Source organism: Dunckerocampus dactyliophorus, chromosome 8, assembly GCF_027744805.1.
Source record: "Dunckerocampus dactyliophorus isolate RoL2022-P2 chromosome 8, RoL_Ddac_1.1, whole genome shotgun sequence".
In the NCBI taxonomy this organism is placed as follows: domain Eukaryota; kingdom Metazoa; phylum Chordata; class Actinopteri; order Syngnathiformes; family Syngnathidae; genus Dunckerocampus; species Dunckerocampus dactyliophorus.
This window is the reverse complement of record NC_072826.1, coordinates 26,232,682-26,257,466: the sequence shown is the minus strand read 5'-3', so window position 1 is coordinate 26,257,466 and position 24,785 is coordinate 26,232,682. Positions and strand designations below refer to the sequence as shown.

Sequence of the window (24,785 nt, the reverse complement as noted above, 5' to 3'; positions counted from 1 at the left end):
TGTTTGGACATTTTCTTCTCATAATATTATGACTTTACTCCCATAATATTAGTACTTTTCCCCCCATATTATTACATCTTTTGTACCCAATGGAATTTTCCAAAAATGGCAACTTTGTTTTGTTTTTCTTATAACATTACTATTTTACAAAAAAACGTGTATTTTATTTAATATTTCTACTGTATGCTACTAAAATGACTATTTTCCTCCTAAATATTGAGGACTTTATTCTTGTAAAATTAGGCCTTTTTTCTTATTAGAATGCAACTTCTTGATTTTATTCTCAGAAAATTATAGCAGCTTTTTTTTTTTTATTTTTGCTGTTTAAAATTTTCCGACCATATCAGCTTTCTTCTTGTAAATTTTGTTATAACTATTTCTGTAATATTTTGACTTTATTCTCGTAGCAATATAACTTTTTCCCCACAGCCTAATTTTCCAAAAATGACTACTTTATTCGTTGTTTTGTTTGTTTTTTAAGCACAAAAATAAATCTTCCCTAAAAATTTCAGCTTTCTGCTACTAAAATGAATGAAGAATTATTTTTTCCACATATTAGGTTATTCTTGTAAAATCACAAATTTCTTCTTTTAATAATTTTGATTTTATTCTTGTCTAAATACCGCTGATTTTTTGCATTAACACTTCTTAATTGATATTTTTTGAATGATAAACAATAGAAAAACAGCCGCATGCCGTAGGTGGGCCCCGGCCGCACTTTGGTCACCACTGGTGCAATGACTCGGTATTGACTAACAGGGTGTCTTGCAAATTAGGCCACAAAACAAGATAAATAGGAACTAACACAACACAGTCATCATACACTCAAAGCTCAATAATGTGCTGTTGATGGAGAACTGGTATTACACATTATTGCTATCTTGCGTATGAATGTTCCAGAATGTTCTGTTGGGAAAAAATGTGATGTGTGATGAGCCAAGTCAGTGTTATGGTGGGAGCCTGGTGTAAATTCATGTACAACAAACTAGGTACCACCAACCGTCAAGCTGTGTCTGAATAGTTATTCAATATTCAACAATAACAAAAAGAGAAAACAATTCCTACCTTTATACCTTTTGCTTTATTGGGAGCAGGAAGGAGAAGAGGCAGCAGGTCGTTGATGCTGGACTTCCAGCCAAAGCACGAGAAACCTTTCCATCTCATTAGCAAGACCACTACACTGTATAATTATTACTGCGGCTTTCTAGGAGCAGACTTGTAGTGACCTGGCAGTTATGTGTAGCATTAAGTTTGTTGATATTGTTTTGGCGTCGTTGCGGCCAACAGTAGCCTGTTTTGTCTTTGCAATAAAGAGATCGTTGATGCACCGCCTACTCAGCATCCTTACCGTGTCTGGTAGACGTTGCAGTACCATGTATATCCTTCATGCTGGTCGCCAGAGTCCAGTGTTGAGACCGACACTTTTGAGCAAACCTCATGCTTACGGACCTACGTTAGATTTTTAATGAATTTATCGGAGTGCGTTAGTTACCACGAAACCTCGTAACACAAGGATGGATCACCTGTCCTCCTCCGTACTTCTTGTGCATTCAAGCACAGAAGTGTGTCAACTGAGACACAACCTAGATGTTTCCAGAGGTTTGCCTTTATTCAAGAAACCAGACATTAAGCACAAACAAGGCAACAAGACAAGACTGGACCTGGACATGATGTATCAAAGATGTTCCTCTACCTACACGCAAACATAATCTACTAACTATGTAAACACTGGAATCAGTCGTGTGTGAAAACAAGACAACATTTGTGTTGACTTATTCATGAGCCATCGTAAGACTCATGCTGTGTCTCAATTCGCACACTTGCGCACTTACATGGAGTTGAGTGCGTAAATGCGTTCACGCTGAGAAGTAAAGCACTTCACCCTTACCCTCCTCAATAGTCACCATCGTGGCTACGTAGCAGAAGGCAAAATCTGCGCACTCAAGAGCTAAGTAGTGTACTTACTGAAGCGTACTGACGGAAATATTCGATTTGAGACACAGCATATGACTGGGAACATTCACGACAGTAGGTGTGCATGCGCGTAGCCTTCCTTTACAAAGTGGCATCGCCAACTGGTGGCCTGGCATGCATATTACACGCATATCACTCCTGAACAAGAAGAAACGACCAAGTTGCTCTGTATCAGTCAATCGATGGTTTTGGGGGTTGAGGGACCCCCAAAAGGGGTCTGGTAGGATGACTCAGAATTGAATAACAGAGTGTCTTGCAAACGAGGCCACAAAACAGGATCATTTCACAATTTAACAAGAAAATGCAATGTAACATAAACTAAGACAAGCCAACCAATCAGGCGAGCACTGACTTGGTGTTTGAGGTGATCTCAGGTCAGTTTCCCGCTGGGTGTCAGTCGAAGTAATAGTTCTGCACAAAAATGGCGTGGGCGCCTCTGAAAATGGGAGCAAAGTTGTAGATGAGAGCCTGCTCCTCCTCTGCGGCACTGGAGAAGGTGTGTTGGTTCTTCATGGCTGGAGGAGACAAGAAGAGGAAGATGAAGAAAGGATGATTAAGCGCATGTCCGCGGGATGAGCGTTTCTTCCAACAAATGAGCAAATTACCCTCTGAAACGAAGAAGATGGCAGTGTAGAAGGAGGCTCGCACGGCGGCGGTTGAGTGGACCATGCCGGGCTTATCCACCCACTCGTAGGGGGCTTTCTCTGGATGCCACTGCACAGCGTAGAAGGGGTAGTGGTAGGCTGGGTGGGGAGTGGTGGTGGTTTAATCACAAGAACGTCAAACCTTTTGTCTTAACACACATGAACACACATGAACACCTCCAAACAAGATGATTAAATACTGTAGCTGAGAAGCACATTCCACTTCAATTGCTGATAAGCATAAAACAGGCTCAACAACAAGCAGGTGTGGCACATTCTGCATCATAATGGTCTACTTCTATGACTGCGGGTTTCAAACCACCTTAAGAGCAAAAAACGTGAAGTGCTTAATTATTTTCCTATTTTGTTTTGCCGACCCACGACCCACTGAAAACGCGTCCGCCAGGTGAGAATCATTGGTTTCGATGGCATCTGTACCTGTGCCCGAACCAATAGTTAAAAAAACAACATACTAATTTTGTCAAAACACAATAAGGTATTTTTCTACTTTTTATATTTGAACTAGGGCTGTCAAAAATAAGGCATTAATCTCGGTAACTAATTGATTTCATTAATTAAATACAATTTTTAGTGTAATTAAGGCATGCGCACCAGAGCAAGCACGCCTCTCTGTTATGACGGCAGACGGAAGCACAATGGAGGGTCTGAAGCGCTCACTGTGACCTGAACACATCAACAGCAGTACAATTCCAACCCCACACACGTCTCTAGTCCGTTCATCCCGGGAACAACACTTCCTCTGTCAGGATTAGCATGCTGCTCTGCTGCCCTCTTTTGTACTTTTGTTGCAGCACACCCTCTTCACCTCTGGGAGCTCTAATTGACGCACCTGCAGCTCATCTGGCCTCCTTCTTAAGCAACAAGCTCACATCCATGCGCTGCCAGATTGTTGCCAACCGTGCCAACTCAGGCTCCTCAGCTCCTGTTTGCGCTAGCCTTGAACCTGTAATTGCTAATCCTGTCATTTCCCTGCCCGTCTATCTACGGCAGTGTGAGTGTTTTGTGTTTAGCTTTGTACCCGCTTGGTTTTCAGCAGTGTCTTTTGTGTTCATGGACTTTAGCCTTTTATTCTGCCTGGTTTTCGGCAGCTCTCTTAGTTATTAGTTACCTCTTTTTCCCCGTGTGCATTCTGGGCGATTTTGTGTTTTGTATTTTACTTTTTGCTATTTATTACTCCAAGCTTTTGTAATAAATTGTCTTTTTTCTCTACATCCTGCTCTCGCGTCTTGGGATCCGAGTTCTGGCTTATGCTGAACCCTAACATTCTCATTACATGAAAGCAAGATGCATTCAGGGACCAAAAAAAACAGATAAAATGATCTATAATGCGTGTGTGCGTGAGTAAATAAACAGGAAGATCAAGATAAACATGAAGTGGACGTTCTTATCACACACACTTTGTAACTCTTAAATCAGATGTACAATTTGCTACTATAACGTATGCTGGAAAATACACTGAAAACAAGTACATTTACCTTACTTACATGTTGTCTTTGAACGCAACCCCACGGTTTAAAGCGTGATTGATTGACATATTTAGTTCATTTGGAGGTGTTAATACATTTAAAAATATATACCCTATCATCCTGTCCTGTCATTTATCTTTCTGTTCATTGAATACAGTAAAAACGGGCATATTTCAGACATCGTTGCAAATGGTGATTAATCGTGATTGATTAATTAAAAAACAGGGATTTATCCAATTACAATTATTAATCATTTGACAGCCCTAATTTTAATGTCAAGCGTAGCACCTTCACCACAGTTGACCCCACGAATTAGGCGGCAGTTGCGATGCACTGTTGTTGGCACTGGCGTCATTATGATACACAGTATCGATACCCAACCCTAGTGTGAGAATGACCTTCCATGGTGGAGATGAAGTCCGTCTTCCCATCCGTGTTGGTGGAAAGCACCTTGTAGAACCTCTTCAGCTTGGCGTTGCGGCTGAAGTTCTGAAGGTTCACAGACTTTGCATTAGCATCGACATCCTCCAGCAGTCACGTCATTAAATCAAAAATATTTTTATTCATGTAGTTTTTAATTTTTAATTTAAAAAATATATACAGTCAAACTTGTCTATAGCGGCCACTAGAGGGAGTATGCAAAAGTGGCCGCTATAGACAGGTGGCCTCTATAGACAGGTTGGCGTCCAGTTTGAATGTTGACCAGTAAAGGAAAAAAAAGGGAAAATAATAATAATAATAATGTTGACCAGTAGAGGGCACTGCAGACTGCGGATAAAAGTTGTACAGCACTACTAGGCTTGTTATTATCATGGTTCATGGTTTTAATTCATCCTGAACATGCATATGAGTCAAACAGTAGCACATCACATAGTACAATTCACAATTTTGCATGTCCAAAAAGGAGTAGGAAGAAGCAAAGCTTATTTAATCCTACCCCTCATCAGTTTCACATCAGTTGCAATACATTTATTCACCTCTTGTTCTTCCAAGTGTACTTTGTAGGTCTACATGACAATGTAGTGCAATCATAGCCAAGGTTTTTACTTACTAAAAGGAAGCTAGAGGCTGAATAATAACTGATAGAATATATCCACGACCCACAGAACAAAGCTGTGCTAGTAATGTCTTACGCTTGTTTTTAATATTTTACTTTTTATATGGCAGGAGTCATTACAGCTTTAGTTCATCAGGAAGTGACGGGAAGTGACGGTGGGCGTCCCGAGCAGGAGAGCTAGGCTCAGTGCTAGCTGTGAGTTTGGAGAGAGTTGGGAAGTGTGTTTATGTTGGCGTGGATGTAAAGTCCTGCAGTGTTCTCCGCTGTTAATAAAGCCATTAAAGTGCATCGGCGACGTGAGTCTCTCCTTCCCCACAACAAGCGGCATTACAGTATTGACCAGTGCACACCAGGAAATAAACGGTGTCATTTCTTACAGGCATTGGCTGGACAGCTATGTAGTGGGGCTTGTTTAACCTTTGCCTTGTGAGCAAGCAGGAAGGAGAGACGATGCTGAGAGATGTGTGTGTGTTCTGAGCTGCTGTCTGGTGGCCGCGTTCAAGAAATAAAGTTGGCAGAAGCAACAGGAGAAGTTTCCTTCTTTGCTTCGGAGCTGAATAACACTGACAAGTTAACAGGCTAGTAGTGAACGGAAAAGAAGACGGCTTTGTTTGTGTCGAATACAGAAGATGACTTTGATGAATTTGTGGATGAGGATTGATGAAAAATAACGTGAGTACATTCTAAAATACTTCAATTAAGTACAACCGAACTCAGTTTTGCTCCCGCTGCCGCATGCATGCTAGCGTATGTTTTTTTTTTTTATTGTAGCGTCGCTGGGAGCACGTCCTGTTCCCAGCATACTTTGCGGTAATGTTTAGGTGCAAATGCTCTTAAAGTTACATGTTTGACCAGGAAATAGCAAGCGGCTTTTTTATGTGGAACAACTGACAGTTTGTGTGGATCTTGTGAATGATTGTGACTGAGCTAGGACTCAGTAATTAAAGTCTACACACGACGGCTTCATTGATTGAAAAACAAAACTTTTTCGTGCATGAAGCTTCTACTTGAGTTGGTAATTTGACCGCTATATGCAGTCAGATATTGACCAAGGGAGACAAAATGGGTGGCCGCTGGCCGCGTTGGACAGGTGACTGCTATACACAGGGTCTATAACATGTAAATTTGCTGCGGGGGATTTTTCAGTGGCTGCTATAGGCAGGTGGCCCTTCTATAAAGGTGGCCACTAAGACAGGTTTGACTGTATATTTTTCAAAAAATACAAATATAAAAATTGATAGAGAAAGACAGAAAAAAGTTAAAAAATGACAAATAATAATAAAAAATATAACTATAATGTCAAAATAACATGCATCCAAATTTTTGTCTTGGTGAATACCTTAAGAGACAAACTCCAGCTATGGAAGTTGGCGGTGATGTTCTCCTCATCTAGAGACTGCATTAAGTCCTTGGGAAAGTTCTGGAACAGACGGCTGGACTGGGCCTCTGGAAGACCAGAAGAAAAAAGAACAAATCAAGTCATAACACAGGTAAGTAAAGAGTCACGATGTCATCATTTCTGCAGAAAAGGAATGTGGACCTGGCGTGAAAGTAAGCTGCAGCGCCACCGCCTTGGTGTCGGTGAGCGTAAGGAGGTTTTTGTTGGCCGTCAAAACCGTCAGCTGCTGGAAGCCCTGACACGTCCCCCAGACAGGGAAGTAGTCGCCCCCATTGTTGGCCTGCAGGGGGGTGGAAAGGATATCTTTCAGGAGACAAAATGAATGAATTCTGAACCAATTCACATAATAATGGCTGCGTCTCAATTTGCACAATTGCATACTTACTTACACTTAGTCTTTTGAGTGCATAAGAGTGTAAGTACACAAGTGTGCCATTTAGACAAGTAGAGAATATCTTTTCTTTACTGAGTCGCTATGATATGACTACCACATGAAGAATCATAAGAAATGAATATTTATTTAAAAATATTACATTTAACATTGAGAACCACTTGATAAGATCCCGGCTGTCAAAAACAGCAAAAGATCAAACAATTCCCGTTAGTTTAAACTCTGACAAAGTGACATGGTTGCGATCGATGGCACCATCGGTCATGGTGCCTCATGTGTCTTCATGTGGGCGGAGCTTTGAGCATTTTTCACTGAAGGATTTACATCCACTGTCAAGCGATAAACCTTACAGTATGTTTTATGATGTTTGATGATGTATGGCCTACACGACTGCATGCATGCTTGTGTAGGATGGACTAACCCAATCATGCCATCTCTTACCTTCAATGCCAGGTCATAAAAGATCTTGGCGGCTCGAGTGTACTGCGACGTCTGGATGTCAACGTCTCCGCCCGGCAGCAACAACCTGAGGACACGTGTTGGACTTATTCTTTTGAATTTCTTGCAAACGGTCATGGATGTCTCGTCCGCTCACCCGTTAATGGAGGAGAAGATCTTGGCATATTCTTCTTCTGTACGATTGATTCTGGCGAGCAAATGACGAAAGCAACGATGTCAATTGCTAATCGATCATATAATATTAATACAATAGATAATATATACCCTATCGTGTACATACACTACTAGTCAAATGTTTGGAGTCACTTGTACTCTCGCACAACAGGCGTGTCTAAAGTACGGGCCGGGGGCCATTTGTTTAACAAAAAAAAAATTAACTAAAAAAAAAAAAGGCAAAAAATTGTAATTGTAATTTTACAAGAATAAAGTCAAAATATTGAGAGAAAAATTGTAATCTAACAAGAAAATTACATCATTTTAGTATAATAATGTTTAGGAACGTCCGATATTATCGGCCACCGTTAATTATCAGGCCGATACTGGCATACAAACATGATATCAGCCAACATCGGTATCATTTTTTTCCCTACAATAAAAGCCAATACAGAGCTTTTAGCACCAAGGTCATAAATTTGCTATACTGCTGAACTTGCTGCATCTGCGATTGGCTGGCGACCAGTCCAGGGTGTACCCCGCCTGTCGCCCGAAGTCAGCTGAGATAGGCTCCGATGGATGGATGGATGGATGGATTGCTGCATCATCAAGTTACTACTGTGCTGCTCACAAGTCAGTGAAAATAAGAAAACTCTATTTAAACAAGCAGAGTAACAAGAAAGCACACAATGAACATAACAGCTCCTTTGAAATTGCAGGGAGGGGTTATCATTCCACACACAAGTCTTACTCATGGTGTTTTTAAACAAAGAGTTAAAAAAAAAAAACATCACAAAGCAACGTAATAGGTAGATAACAAGAGATACGACACTACCAACGAATGATGCAGAACCGACAACTATGTGAGCTCTAAACGTTTAACTTAGCGGCTATTTACAACAACAGTACAGCAAAGCACGCTGGGAAACAGGAAGCTTTGCTGTCAAAACCATATACAAAACCATGTACGTGGCTGCCATATTGGATGTGGCAAGGCTGCGCTGTCAAGTGAATACAAGGAAACGGACTTCATAAAACGCCTTTCTACAAAGATATTTAAGTTAATGCCTCTCGTTTATACATTCACACTGTTAGGAAACAGTTAGGCACCAAAAACAATGTATTTGATCTTCTCAGATGGCTAAGATAAGAACTTTATTGATCCAACACAGTGGTAATTCACATTACATCAGCTATAGAGCACAAAGTAGTGCTGAAAAACCATACACAGTATACAGTACATATATAGTAGTTTAATGCAATAAAATAAGAACATGAAAGTTATGAATCAAAATAATAAACAGTAAATTCATGTATTTTAAACGATAATAATAATAATAATAATAATAACAAATCAAGGCACAAGAAACATAAATGTATTGTTATATAAAATATGTAATATATGAATTATCTACTCAGAGATGGGTGGAGTAGCCAACAAAACAACGGTACTCATTTAAGAGTATTGTTACCTTACAACAACTTTACTCAAGAAAAAGACATGTGATGTTACACATTTCGGTATCGGTTGATATCGGAATTGGAAATTGAGAGTTGGACAATATCGGCACATCGGTTATCAGCAAAACAGCCCATTATCTCTGATACACTTATTAAAAAAAATCTTTTTTTTTTAAGTTATGAGATATATTACAAGAATATTATGAGAAACAAACAAAACAACAATTAAAGTTGTAATTTTTGGAAAATTTGTCGGCGAAAAAAGTCATGTTATGACAATAAAGTTTTAGAAAATTATGGGAATAAAGCCAAAATTACAAGAAGAAAATGTACACGAACAAAGTTGAAATAGTTGGAACAAAAAAAACCAGAAAAACAGCTGAAATGGAAAAAACAGCTGTAATTTTACGAGACTACGTATAAATCCAAAATCTTAAAACAAAAAAATCGTAAGGAGAAAACATATGAGAATAAGATTATTAGGAAAACTAACATCAATTTAGTAGCATAGAGTTGAAATATTATTTCAAAATTACATTATTTTTTTTAAGGGTCGAAATATTATGAGAAACAAAGCAAAAAAGTTGTCATTTGTGGAAAATATGAGAATAAGATTATTAGGAAAACTAACATCAATTTAGTAGCATAGAGTTGAAATATTATTTCAAAATTACATTATTTTTTTTAAGGGTCGAAATATTATGAGAAACAAAGCAAAAAAGTTGTCATTTGTGGAAAATTTGGCCTGGGAAACCGCTCTAATGTTATGGGAATAAAGTCATAATAATACGAAAGGAAGGTTATTTAAGAAGAAAGCTGAAATATTTGAAAAATGAAAAAAAAACTGAGAAAAAAACGAGGAAAAAAGAGCAAAGAGTGAAGCTGATACTAAATAATAGGCTTTTTCACCTACAGTATATAAAGCTGAGATGCACAACATGAAAGTGACCCTTGCATCCTTTCATTTTTCACTATGTGGCCCTCACTGGAAAAAGTTTGGACACCCCTGCAATAGGGGGGTTATTATCCAGTTTAAAAGTAGGCAGCACCACCCGTGTGAGATCCATGCACAGTTGGGGGAGCAAGAGAAGGTGTCTCCAAACTTTTGATTGGTAGTGTATACATTCATCCATCCATTTTTTATGCCGCTTCTCCTCATTAGGGTCCCGGGGGTATGCTGGAGCCTGTCCCAGCTGACTTCGGGCGACAGGCGGGGTACACCCTGGACTGGTCGCCAGCCAATTATAGACAAACAACCATCCACACATTCATACTTATGGACAATTTAGGGTCACCAATTAACCTAACATGCATGTTTTTGGAATGTGGGAGGAAACGGGAGTACCCGGAGAAACCCACGCACGGGAAGAACATGCAAACTCCACACAGAAATGCCAAGCAGAGATTCGAACACAGGTCTTCCCCATCTTCTGACTGTGACTGTGTGGCCAACATGCTAACCACTAGACCACCGTGCGGCCCGTGTATACATTCAGAAGTCATAAAAAGTCACAATATGCATCCATTGAGAACTTCCAAACTGTCAAACATATGAACAAGCACAAGCACAACAAGCTATGGTTTCTATTAGCCTAGTATATAAAAATATATAAAGGAGGTACACTATATAAAAACGAGTATATTAGTTTCTATTTCTAATTATAGTACTTTGATCTTGTTTTTAACAGTGAAAGGGGAATCCTATTATAAGGCTCCTGCTAGAAAATGATCTAAAGAGCTAAAAATCCTAGAGTTGTATACATCCACAAAGTCGACCTGTTCTGACGCACAGCACTTTCTGTCACGGTTCCATGTGTGCATGTTTGGGTGGGCGGAGCCAATGTTCATGACAAGAAATCATGCTGAATTATCCTGGATAAATCTATTATCTCATTATTTACAGTTTATTATACATCTTTGTATTTGTCTGTTATTTTTGTCATCACCACGGAAGGTGAAAAAGCCTCACGTAAACACTCCAAGCTTCTCCTACCTGATGGGAACCACGCGGGCCCCGGCTCCTTCCAAGTATTTGACGTAGCAGGCGGCGATGTAGGAGGAACCAGTGGCATAGTGGTCACCTGGCAGGACTTCCTGTGCCAGCACACCTGGAAGGAAGCAGGCCACATTTTACAGTGACAAGCACACAATGACCGGCACAAGGCATCATGGGTGAGGGCTGGAACAGGACCAAGTGGAAACCATAGAAGACATTTTTTACTACTAATTCCTGTCAGAGATGTGTGAGGTTACATTATCCGTGCTAAAGCTAAAAAAATATATCACAACCTGACACTTTTTTGTGCCTAGTGCCACAAATTAATCCAAAGAAATTACAGTGGAACCTCAGTTAGCGTACACCGTTCCCTGTACGCCAAGTTACCTGGGTTAGCATACATTTTCTGGTTAGCGTACAATACAGCGTGTGCCTTGTGTTATTAATACACCCCATGAGTCCAACTGTGTCACTTAATGTAGTTTTATCATAAAACGCCCTTGTTAGCGTCCTATTAGCTTGCTGCTACACAGAAACAGGAAGTGGAAGTCAGCGCCGTCGCCCCGTCTATGATGTCATCAGTGGTTGACTGTGTAGTTCTTGGCTAACACAGTTATGCAATTATAGTTTTACATGTGTAAAACAACTCTAAATGCATCTAAATGATGGATGAAATGGATACATTTCACATTTAAGGTTACTTTTACCTCCAGGTGAGAAGGTTTTTTTTTTATATAGTATAGTTTTTTTAATCATGCTGCTTGGTGGTTGAGTAAGGCCTATTATTAGTAAGCAGAAAATGCATATTCAAGCACGGTTTCGGCTTAAACTAAGCATTTTCAAGCATAAAAATAGCTAAATGAAGTAAAATACAAATATAAGGCATTGAGGAGAGGCATTCAAAGATGTGATAAGTAGTATTCTGTCAGTAATGTTACACTGTTGAGACAATAACCACCACAGGAAGTACTTACTGTACAGCACAGCAAGTAAAAAAAACAAGGAACTGTCGCAATATTATGTCTTATTTTCTCTTATTATTGGTTTGGTTGAATTTGATTTGAACATGCATGCAGGTTACAATGGAATACATCTCATGAATCATTTCGCTGTTCCACATGTCCAAAAGAAGTAGGAAGAAGCAAATCTTATTTAATCCCACCCCCCATCCCATATTATGGCTACTATATTGGTTAATAGGAGTGTAAAGGTGACTATAGGGGTGTTATTTCGTGTCTAGATGGCTCTTAATAATGTTAAAAAGTGTATGTAGAAGGTGGTAAACAGGTCTCTATGCTCTTACTACCAAAATAAGGAACCCTACTTTGCGGAAATTCACTTATCATCACGATAAACAAGGGATTACTGTATGTAAATAGTAGGTGGCAGGGTGCTGCACTTATAGACTGTATTGCATATAGCTGTTAGCGGGGTTGGGGTGGGTGACTGGATCAGCCTCAGATGTCACAGTGGGTGGGGGTGAAGAGGTGGAGGCATTTGACGGCTTGGTGGTAAAAGCTGTTTCTGAGCCTGTTGGCTCTAGGAACAGTGCGCAACTTGTTTTTACACTTGCATGGCAGTTAAGAATGTTAAAATGTGACTTCAACCTTGTGTGAACACTTTTCAGAATGGCCACAGTTTCACCCTGGAACAGATTATTTCTCTTTCCATGATGAGCTGTGGGAAATTGTCTTCCCGAATGTGAATGGAAGGGCGGCTTGGATTCCACTCTCTTGCTGCAATAGTCTGCTCCTAGCATCAGGGTGATTAAATGCAGTCACACACGCTGGAGTCACGTGTTGTTCTTCAGGTTTGTATCTGCTTTATGGCCTGAGGTCTCCCCACTGGTACCACTTTGAAGACCTTTAGAAGGCAGCGCTATCGTCTGGGTTGAGCCTTTACTCTTTGCGCCATTCGCTCTTTGAATCCTATGCCTGGTTTCAAAAAGCCGTAAAGCAGTCATAAAGCACGTTAGGAGCTGACAGAAACTTAAACACAATGAAATCTCCCACTGCGTCATCATATGCACTGAACACATGACCTTTACAAAACAACGGCAGCTTTTTTTTTTTTTTACGGCATTAAACATGACTAGTTATGCAACACACGCTGGAACTAGAGACGTTATGTTACACGGACATACCGCAACATTACCGTGTAAATGCAGAAAAGACGACTGACAGCATCTTACCGATGAGCGGGCGTTCATTGAGCTGCGGGATCCTCGCCGCCGAGCACACACAGGCGGCCAGCAGCACCAGTAGAACCATCCGGAACACGCTGCAGAACCCCCAAGCTGCTGCAGTGATGAGGAAGCGGCGGAAGAGGAAGAGGGGCGCGTCTCCCTCCAGTCTGGAAGCAGCCACAAAGTCACGTGGAAGAGGGCGAGCCCCCACCCCACCCACTGGACACTTCATTAGGTACACGAAACACAGCTGGAGAAACAGTATGTCTTTACGAAGATAATAACTCTCAGTGACGCGCAGTCAGAGCCTATAACATGAAAACAAATCATATTTGTCTCATATTTGTCTATTGAACTGTGTCATAAATGTACTTTCTGGATGATTTCAATCGTTTAAAAAACAAATTCAAGTAAAAATGTCTGAATTTGCACACTTCCTGATTAAATACAGGGCAGAAAGCTAGGATGACGTCTTTTCTCGGTTTAGTGGGCGAGCGGCCCCCTACCGTCTGAGCGCCCGGAGGCTGCCAGTTTGTGGTTGTCAGGATGTGGCCAACAATGTAATGTTGCAGAGACATTTATTCTACACCATGACTTTCTACAGCCTGCATAATGTTTCATTGTAAAGTATGACATCATTATTCATGCTAATGCCACAATAAAACACACGGAAATGTTATACGGCGAGGTGCTTGCAGTACTCCCCTCATCCTGACGGAGTGGGGGCGTGCGTGAGCTGGAAAGGTGCTTGTCAATGCCGTTCTTCCATAGAGGGAAAAAAATCCATCTTTAAAGGTGAGGCAGTTGCGAGGCAGCTGTCTGCAGCGTCCTCCAGCTTGCATCCTCCACCTCAGTGATGGCTCAGTGATGAACTTCACATGCTAGCCAGACGTACCCCGAGGAGATCCTCAGACCTGCTAGCTGACCACATGTTGGTGCAGTGGACCCTGAGTTCCTTCTGGAGGGCTCATGAGGCTGGAGTTGTGTCAGCACTTGTCAGCACTTCCTGCCTGGATGACAAACGCTTTGATGCCATTGGCTGGCTGACTGGCCTGTTCTCCAGACCTGAATTCAATCCAGCACCACTGGGACATCATGCACCATTGCACCACAGACTGTCTCCTGGAGCCGATACTCTGATCCAGGTCTGGGAGGTTAGGTCCCCTAGGGGGAGACGCATACATCTCATTAAGCTAGCGCCCAGATGTTGTAGGAAGTGCGCACAGATCTTGCAAAGGTACCATTTCAAGTTAAACATACATAATGCACATTTACAATATTGGATCAAGCACTTCACACACCGCAATAAGAACTAAAGTCAGCATTTTGTGTGCACCGACTGCATTGGTTCAACTTGACTCAATGAAGTACATACTGCAGTGCAAGTACTACAGATTGACCACAGGAGGTCGCACTCCTCCATCAAAACCGTCCTCTCAGCGTGTGTGTGTGTGTGTGTAAACCCTCCATGGTCGGCTGTTTGTCTGCTCCACTTTTGATTTGTTGGGATTTTGAAACTAGTTTTCCCGTCGCAAAGTGTGGAAATAGAAGTATAAAATATATTAAATATAAAATACTTCCTTTCAGGGTCAAACTGTTGCCGTCGTAAAACCTTGAGTGTACATTCAAACATCCTTGGCAGTCATACAAGTGTAAAAAAAGGCACCCATCACTAATAGCAAAAGGTAGAAGTAGTAAAACATCGACTCACCATGCGGTCTTGTGGCATGGAGGTCAACTTCTAGTCAAGTTTGCATGGTGGGCTTTTGAACGCCGTCACTGTGTCTCATTTGGCGCACTTGCGTACTGACCCTCAAGTCTCTTGAGTACATAAGTGCACATTAATGCTGATTCATTTTAAATTATTGTACAATGCAATCGTGTGTGGGGGAGTGGCTGACAGATATTTTATGGGGTGATCCACATGTTGGTGAAAATGCGAGTGGCTGCAAGTCAGCACTAAAAGAAGAGAAGAAGCGGCAGGTGAATATCGCGATCCTTTTGGATTTGGGACAGCACTCTTCCGTACACAGTATAAAAGTGCACTGATGTAAGTATTCCATGTGAGACGCAGCATGGCCTTTTTACTGTTAATGTGTCTTAAAGCATTGCCTGTACGTTTAAATAAAGGGTTTATGACGGCCGCACTTTGACCCTGGAACAGATGATTTCTGTTTACATTCTTTCCTATGGGGACGATAGTGAAGTTAGAGAGATACAGGACAGAGAGGGACACATAGAAATAGAGAGAGACATTGGCAGAAAGAGAGAGAGGGAGGGAGAGGTGGTGGAGGAGGGGGGGAGGTCGGTGCTGCAGCGGTCCAGTGGGTCTAGGCGACCATCATCCGTTCCTCACAGGAGCATCCTCATCCACACACTGAGAGAAGACACAGACAGTGTTTTGGTTCTCCTTCACCCGTGCACAGGACCTACTGCCCCCATCTTCATCCTGCCCATCTCCTCCTCCTCCTCCTCCTGTTATCATGCCGGCGTGGCGGAGGAACCTGACTTTCTGCCTGCAGCGGCTGCACGAGGAAGAGGAAGGTAGGAAGCCCACAACTAATGGCGCGCGTACACGAGCGCGTGCTCCCTTGGCTTCACGTGAGTGTGCTTGGACTTTTCCGGGGTGTCTGGAATAAGTGCGTGTGCGCGGGTGAGAGTCCTCCCCCCCAGCCTCCCCTTGCACGAGTGTGAGTATACTCGCGCGTGTCACCGCGGGTTTGCTCGCCGCGAGGCTATTGACGCTGACAGGTGTGCGTGTGCGCGTGTGAGTGAAGCAGATTGACGACGACCAGCGTGTGTGCTCGCATGTGCCTGCGTAAACTGCGTGGCGCGAGACAGATGTGATTCTCAACAAAATAAAATGCGTTTGTTTATTGTTGTGGCGTCAATAGATGCAGCTGATGTTTGTTTGCTCAACTGGCTCTGCTTCCCCCCCCCATGGTGCTGTTCTGCATAAACTGCACTGCCACGTAATGGTGAGACAAAGTTGACCAGGGTATTTTCAGAGCCATAACAGAGGCGGGACACCACCTGTGTGGAAGGTAATTCCACAATAAGGGACGCACATGTCACTATAACACGACCCGTTGTGTTGAAAGCAACTGTTGTTGTTAGAAAAGTATTTTACACGTCACACCAGACTCTGACACTGATGTCATGTGATTAAATGATTGCAGGGTGCCTTGTTGCTTCCTTATTAATGAGCACGTGGGCACTTTGGAGGAGGAGGAGGTTTATACTAGTGCAAGTGTGTTGTAAAAGGTTTTTTTAAATTATTTATATATATATATATAACATATAATATATATATACATATATATACATATATACATATTTATAAATAATTTTTAAAAACGTATATGTTTAAATATGTATATACAGTATATGTATAGTAACGTGTTTGTATTTTAGTTTTATATTTTGTTGTTCTTTTACTACTATTTATATATTGTTATATTTATTGTTTTGTTATTTTTTGATAATATTTATTACTACAAAAATCAAAGGATGAGGGTGGGCACAGTTATATTTTAGTTTTTTGTAAAAAAAAAAAAGTGATAATATTTAAGGACAAACCTTTGTTTTATTATTGTTTATTGAAATTAACATTTCAGCTTTTTCTCATTACATAAGACTTTTTCTCTATTTTTCCCACTATTCCTGTTTTTCGTTTAATTTTATTTCTACAATGCTCCGGGCAAATGACAGACGAGACACAAATGGCCCCTGAGCCGCACTTTGGACACCCCTGCTTTTGGGTGCGTGACGTGACATCAACTCTCGTCAACTATTTAGCTTGTTCGCGTCTTCTTAGCAAGCAAAACAATGGTAATTAAAGAGAGGAGTGTTTTTGCAGCAGGAAATAAACAATGCAGTACAACAGTCATTTTTATTGCAAATGCTGAAATGAAATCTGAGGAGAAGACGTTCGTGGAGGCGGGTTGTCCGCCCTCTGAACAAGTCGTTTACACACAGGAAATTATGTTACATTAAAGGGCTGACCAATCACAGTCTTAACAGTCCGCTGCGCCGCAGCTCGAGTATTTTTTTGGAGGTGCGCATGCTAGAAGCAGACTTTGACCTCGAAACTGAAACCAGCAAATGCAACAATATGCAAACCTGGAAAGCAGTGACGTGTACAAGCGTATTCAAGAGTGAAAATGGGTGCAAACGTGTACAAAAAATGCTTACATGTTGGCAGGTGTGGAAAAGCCACCTACACCATTTGATGAGAAAAGCCCACTTGAATGAGAACTTCATTGTCATGAGATATTTGTGGTTCAGTGTGCTGCTGGTCAGTGTTTTGACTTGTTCCCAAACAGAACATCAGCTTGTGAATTTGTGTTGTGTTCTGGCTCCACTGTGACGCGGCTGTCCTACTGATTACTGCCTTATGGCCGCATGAATTGCAGCCGGAGCCCATAAACTGGACCGAGATCCTCCTGTTTAATAGGTGTCGCTTCACTGCAAACTGCTGATGAAAAATACAGCAAATCATTACCATGGTGCGCTGCTTAATTAAGTTCCCTTGGCTGCCCTTCCACTTGGCGCTGACCTCCTGCCTGCATCACTTGGACTTCTGCTGGCGCCTCACAAGCTTGTGAGATAGAGCACATTCGACATGTATGGTAATTAAATATAAACGTATTCAGGTACAATAACTTTATTGCCAGTATTTTCTAAGGTGGTTCATTTGTTGACAAGAGTAGAAATAAAAAAACGGATTGTATAAACTGCTGCGGGGGATAGGTTTCCCAAAACAGCCCACAATAAGTGAAATCCGCGAAGTAGCCAACTTAATTTTTCCCTATTATTATGTATGTTTTAAGGCTGTAAAACCCCTCAACATACACTTTATATACTTTTCTCGGACAGGCAATAACATTTTCTCTCTTGTTTAAACACTCTCAAAAAAGTAATTATTAAGTCACTGTACTGAATCGTTTTTGTATCCTTGTTAAAACATTTTGCTGCAGACGAACCGAATATTCATTGACAAGCTAGCAAGCAAGCAATCTATCGCAAAGGACATTGATTGACAATGGTCTACATCCAATCAGGCTGCAGAAAACAATAGGTGGTGCAGACAGACGACAGAGGGAAGAGATAGACACTTAACTACCCACAATGCAACTTTTCTTAAAGGGCCAGGTTCGGACGCGCTGTAATTAAAAAAAAAAAGAAGCACTAAAAAAAATTCAGTGAAACAGTGAATCCGCAAAAGGTGAACGGCGATAGAGCGAGGGAACACTGTACCTTAACACCATTACATTCTTCAATTATTCTAAACATATAGAATTAAATTTTAAATTATGTCATTTAAACAAAGAACATATACTAATACACATACGCATTGCAATCAAACACATACATAAACACTAACCTCGTCTCATTTATTATTGACGACAAGTCTAACTTTTATTTTGAAAGGGCATTTGCCGCCGCTGTGTCAAACCGGAAGTACCGTCGACTGTCATGAATTGACGCTAATAAACTTTAGCCTGTTACACCGAATGTGGTCCAACAGGTTCTACTGCAAATTCAAACCGCTACATTTCATGAGCACAAACACAACCTGTGTGGAAATGGTACATTCCTTTAACATTTGTGTGCAATGAAAATGATTAGCCTTTTAGCTAAAGCAGCTAAGTTAGCGCCTAACCATCTCTGTATACAATGACGACCACAACAATACAAACATTCAACATGTAGTTTATTCTTTTCATTTGTTTACATTTTAAACAGTGTTCATCTGTTGCCATGAACACAATTGACCGGCTTGTTAGGTTGTTACACTTTATTCCTGTGCGCTTTAGTCAGCAACACGTTTATCGTGCGCCACCTGCTCGCGGTGGCGTGCATAACACTATTCAGTACCTATACAGTATACAACACAAGGATTAGACAGATTATCCAAATTGTGCAGCAGTGCTGTTAAGTGGCAACTGAATGGATAAATAATATAATTGTTAATAAAATTGATGGAATAAAAATCATTCTGTCGACAGGTGGCCAATAAATATATAATGAAAAATCCAAACAGATGCTGATTTGACGATGTACGTAATTAGAGACACACACATTAGCTGATCATATAGTGCTCAGCGGTGACAGGCAACATCAGTCAAGGTGTTCTTGGTCTTTACTGGACGCTTAACCGGGATGATCAAAGTCATTTTCTGAGAGGGTTTGATAGACACATCAAGAGGGAAATGAAACTAAAGGTGGAGATGACTGGGTGACCCCTACAGGGCGTGTTTGCGTGCAATCTGTGTAATGCATTTACAAGTAGCTTCCTCGCCGCCATGTAAGCGTTTGATCAAAACATCTCATTCCCGTGTTGATGGATTATGCAGAGTGTGCGCGTATGTTTGTGGTGAAGAGACAGTCTCTTCCGTGAGCCTTCAATCATCATGCAGACGGCGGGCGGATCATTTAAGGGCGCAAACAATATAACGGCCTGTGTGATTTGCAAGGTGGGGCTGAGAGGAAGAGGGTAGGGGGGAGGAGATAAAGAAACGAGGCTGTGAAGGAGAAGAAACACAGCAAATTTTGTTTCTATCTATAAATCACGACGCTCAAGGATCAAATCATGTTTATATGTGAGAGTGTGACAAATGGCAAGGCTGTGATTGCCTTTTAATAAGACTTAGCGCTTATCGCTAATTAATGTGTGTGTGTGTGTGTGTGTGTGTGCGTGTGTGTGTGTAAGAGATACAAAGAAAAAGCGAGAGAGAGACCTTTGTTGTGGGTAAAGTGACATGCCCGAATGAAGCGAGACCACATGACATCATGTATAGAGAGAATGGCATATTTACACTTACTCCGTACACTGCCAGTAACTGCATGCTGCACTCAAAAATGGTGAGTGCGCAGTGCTGGACACTTCCCACCCTCACAAGACCCTCTGTTATTCAATACGGAAGGATTGTAACATTTTGGGGGTCCCTCAACCCCCAAAACCATTGATCGATTGATGACATGGGTACAGTACAACATCTTCTGATAATCCCGATCCCAGTTCATTCTACAGTATATTCGTTTACACGAGGCTCCAACGTGGATCATCAGAGATCTTCCCAACAGAACATCCTCGAACATTCATACGCACGATAACAATAACGTGTAATACCAGTCCTCCATTAACAGCACATTGCTGAGCTTTGAGTGTATACTGACTGTGTATGTGTTTAGTTACATCTTATCTAGTTTTGTAGCCTAGTTTGCAAGACACTCTCTTTGTCAATACTGAGTCATTCAACCATCAAATTCTCCCCTTCTGGGGGTCGCTCAACCCCCAAAACCATTGATTGATTGATGATACGGATACAGTACAACTTAGTGGGTTCTTGAAGTAACGTACTGTTTAATTTAATTCTTGTATTTAGTGTTTTTATTGCTGTATTTTATGTCCTTCATGTTTTCTGTGTACAGCGTACGCTAAAACTCGACTTACATCTCAGTCTTGGAATAGAACAATAATGGCAGCTGAGGAGCAACTCGTAGCAGTGGAAAGTAGTGAACAGAAGAAGCGAGTAAGCGATTGTCAATAACGCTAAGTGCGAAATGACAGTAATGCATTTGGAACAGCACTATACTGTCACAATTCCCATAGTCAGGAGCTAATAGTGTGCACAGTATACTCATTGAAGTGCACTGATGGAGATATTCCATTTGAGACACAGCCAACGTGTACCTGTTATCATGCAACGAAATGAGAAAGCAAAATTTTACCATAATGGCTTCCTGCGAGCTTCAGCTTTGATTCTTCTCCAATCTCTGACACTTCATTTGCCTCGTTTTTTTTTTTTTTTTGTGGGTTTCTCGCCACTCTGTTTGCATCCCTTTGAAAGACTTGTTCCAATGTTTGACTTTTCAGAATCAATCAAATTTTGCCGGAGGAACAGAAGCTGCCTAATATATGTGCATACCTTGATATTCTGCTGGGTCTCAAATGGAATACTGTACTTCCACCAGCACTGTTATGTTTTGGTGTGAGATAGGAACCCAAATGAAGTATAGCGCCTGAAGACATAAAACACTAAAAAAAAAAGCTGGACAGGTGTGACGGTTGGTACAGCCACAGGAGTACGTGGAGACGAAGTATGGAAACAAGACGCCAAAGACAATCTAGGACGCTTGTGAGCAAGCCATGTCCTAGACGGTTCTTTTTTTGTTGAAAATTTTGCCCCGGTTTTGGTACACTGTCTCACTTGTACATACAGGTAAGACGTACAGGTGGGTGGAATTTCACCTCCTCCGACGCCCATGGGTCAGCTGCAGGGTCATCAGCCAGGAACCACCATTCCTCAACATCTTGTCCCTTTAATCTAGGAATGTCTTCTGGTGGTGGAGCAGTGACATGGAGGTCTCCCTGTCACTCCGTGTAGCTAATAGGTGTGTCCCCCTGCAGCTGTTGTTGGGGTTAGTTGTATTCCTCAAGCACCTGTCCTTCCTCCTCAAGCAGAGCCAAAAGCTGCTCTTTTCTGCCTCCTTCTACAGTTCTTTCACTACTTTCTTCAGCTTCCCTCCAGCCACTCATGTATCCCTCAAGAGCCGTGTGGTTGACAGCCCCACAAAGCCTCGACATCCCGCCTCGACTGGGTAGCTGGTGGTCTTCCAGCCAGCCTCCCGGCACTCGGCAGCCAACTCGGTTACTTGGCCTTCTTGCGCTCGAAGGCAGCCTCAATCCCTTCATCCTGTGGAATTGTCAGTTGGATGAGGTGCACTGCCCTTGCGTTGGTGGACCAAACAGCAATGTCATGGCGGAGAGATGTGGTGGCGATCTCTGTGGGGAACCAAATTGCCTGTCGAGGTTGACCCTAATGTCCCACTCCTGGTCAGGAAAAAAGGGTCTTAGTGTTCCTCTTGGCCAGTCGAAAATGTTTCCTCGGCTTTGGTACACTGTCTCACTTATGGTAATACTTGTATACTGCACGTAGCAAACTAGTCCGTTTGCCCTGCACTGTTATCGTTCTACAAAATGGAATGCCCAATCAAAGTTCCATCCATTCCTCGTTTTTTTCCTGCATGTAAAACTATAATTACTTTCTATAAAATGTATTTTTGGTTCATTTTGTTAGGTGCCTGGAATGGTTTAATTGGATTGGAAAAACAGGTTCTACTTTTCTTCCACTGTTCTTAGTTCTGGAGTATGCGGATTCTGACAGTGTAGTGCTGTCCCAAATCCATTACGGTCGTTACCAGAAACCAGAAACCAGAAAATCAGAAATAACAATCGCAATATTTACGCATCTTCTTCTTGTCTCCTTTTTAAAGCTGATTGCAATCGCTCGACGGAGCGTTATCGCCAACATTTGGATCACCCCATGACATATAAAATACACAGAACACCTGAAGGACATCCATCCATCCATTTTCTATGCCGCTTCTCCTCTTTAGGGTAGCGGGGGTACGCTGGAGCCTATCCCAGCTGACTTCGGGCGACAGGCAAGGTACACCCTGGACTGGTCGCCAGCCAATCGCAGGGCACATATAGACAAACAACCATTCACCACAAAATACAAAATCATTAACATTAAAAGTTACTTCAAGAAACGACCAGGTTGTGCTGTATCCACGTCATCAATCAAGCAATGGTTTTGGGGGTTGAGCCCCCCCCCAAAAGGGGGGAATTATTCCATCACTGCACACTCACCAATTCGACCCTTTTAAGTGCAGTGTGCGGGTACTGACAGTGCACTGCATTTTGCCGTAAGTCTCAAGGTGAATGCACGGAAGTACGCCATTTGAGACTCAGCAAGTGTGCTAACCTCTGCAGGCCACGCCCTCCTTTCAGGAGACAAAAATTTGCTTCCGTCCAGTGAGTATTGAACTTTATACAGCTTGGAGTTGGAAAGCATGGTGTTAAATCATCATATGCTCTCAATACTAACAATGCATGTGGCAGTGCATGCCAATATGACTCACACTACAGTATGCATCAGTGTTGGCACAAACAGAGCATGAGTGCTCATGTGTACCCTAACGGAATATTGCAAAGTGTAGGATTACCTATCTGAATGTTGTTCAAATGAAATTACAACGACTGCCCACTGTAGTCTTGTGTTGATGCATACAAGCTCGCGGTCGAGTTGACCTTCAGTACATCTTGCACCTTGTACAGTAACATCACTATGAATGTCACGCTATACGCTGTTGTTGTGTCCAATCTTAACAAAGTGATGTTCAAATCTGGTGTGTGTGTGTGTGTGCTTGTGTATAATGTAACAGGCTTCTCCTCTGAGCTGGATTTGTTACCTTGGCCTTTAGAGTCTCACAGGATGTCCTCCCAATGCTTGCAGTGTGTGTGTGTGTGTGTGTGTGTGTGTGTGTGTGCAGGATGCGTGAAGAAGGCATGTAGCCGTGGGTTAGCAGTGGGCGAAAGCGGGAACGCCGCTTCAGTCATAATTGGATCTGACGATGAGTCATGCGGCAGAAACAACAAACAGTCTTCCCTCCTCCTCCTCCTCTTCCGTGTTTCCATTTCCTTCTTTGCTTTCCGCTCGGCGTCCTTCATCCCTTCTTCACCTCCTCATCACATTTTTCCAGCTTCAATATGAAAAATGTTGCTTTTCTGTGCGTTTAATTTTCATTCACGACTCTTGCTTTCTTCTCGCCTTTGTGATTTGTTTGACTTTGTTTACTTGTGTGTCGACACGTCTCACTGATATCGCTCCCAATTAGCATCATCTTTTCATTTTTAGAAGCACTGCTGCCTCCCATATTGACACATAGATAATAACGAATCAAGAGCACTATTGATTTTAAAGAATACATGTGCATGCACACGCAAGCGTACATTCAGACAAATGGGGGGCAACAAATACATTTTTGGTTACAAAGACATTGTGATGTAGCATGGCTATCACATAGTCGCTGGACAGCAGGGGTGTCCAAAGTGCGGCCCCGGGGGGTCATTTGTAACCCGAGGCTGTTTTATTATTGACCCACAAAAAACACACAAAAAACAACGGCAAAAATGGAAAAATCAGCAGTTGTTAATAATAAAGTCTGTAATATTATGAGGAAAAATATTTTGTTTTACTCATTTTAGTCGCACAAAGTTGAAATATTTAAGATTTTTTTTTTAAGTTGTAATATTATGGAAAAACAAACAAAACAAAATTAGAGTGGGAAAAAAAGTATAAGTTTTATTGGAATAAAGTCAAAATATTCCATTCCTTTCCATTCCAGAAGACCTTTATGAACAAACACATGAGGAGGGACCGCACCTCGCCTGGGACGTGGGATACTGCGGCCTCACCCTAGAGCCAGGCCTAGGGGAGGGGCTCGCAGGCAAGCGCCTGGTGGTTGGGCTCTCACCCGGGCTCAGACCGAACAAGCCACACGGGATCTCCCCCCCCGTAGACCCACCACCTGCGGGGGCAAGCATAAGGGTCCGGTGCATTGTGCTTTGGGTGCCGGTTGAGGGCGGGCGCCTAGGCGACCTGGTCTTTGGCGGCCAAATCTGGTTCTTGGGACATAGAACGTCACTTCTCTGGCGGGGAAGGAGCCCGAACTTGTGAGAGAGGTTGAGACATTCCGACTAGATATACTGTGTTGTGTTGGAGTCA

General features: G+C 41.9%; 2 protein-coding genes across 3 annotated transcripts in view; one reads left to right on the top strand and one right to left on the bottom strand.

Moving 5' to 3' along the window:
* Positions 1-1,586: 1,586 nt before the first annotated feature.
* On the bottom strand, positions 1,587-13,459 carry zgc:171566. The gene is made up of 9 exons (XM_054785716.1): positions 13,213-13,459; positions 11,019-11,133; positions 7,548-7,598; positions 7,394-7,478; positions 6,703-6,841; positions 6,502-6,608; positions 4,504-4,594; positions 2,580-2,717; positions 1,587-2,489 (listed from the first exon to the last, which is right to left on the bottom strand). The coding sequence occupies exons 1-9, from the start codon at positions 13,436-13,438 to the stop codon at positions 2,368-2,370; spliced, it is 1,074 nt and encodes a 357-aa protein (XP_054641691.1). The 5' UTR covers positions 13,439-13,459; the 3' UTR covers positions 1,587-2,367.
* Positions 13,460-15,521: 2,062 nt separating this feature from the next.
* LOC129186055 (glutamate receptor-interacting protein 2-like) overlaps positions 15,522-24,785 on the top strand; it is a 168,728-nt gene continuing 159,464 nt past the window's right edge. For both annotated transcript variants that reach the window (XM_054783882.1, XM_054783881.1), the window contains exon 1: positions 15,522-15,750. In XM_054783882.1, the coding sequence (XP_054639857.1) occupies positions 15,690-15,750 (61 nt within the window). In that variant the 5' untranslated portion in view covers positions 15,522-15,689. The remainder of the gene's footprint in view (positions 15,751-24,785) is intronic.

Coding starts and splice junctions, on each gene's coding strand:
- zgc:171566 (XM_054785716.1), bottom strand. CDS start 13,438: ATGAAGTGTCCAGTGGGTGGGGTGGGGGCTCGCCCTCTTCCACGTGAC. Junction 7,599..11,018: donor GCCCGCGTGGTTCCCATCAG/GTAGGAGAAGCT, acceptor TTTGCTCGCCAG/AATCAATCGTACAGAAGAAG. Junction 7,479..7,547: donor ATCTTCTCCTCCATTAACGG/GTGAGCGGACGA, acceptor ACGTGTCCTCAG/GTTGTTGCTGCCGGGCGGAG.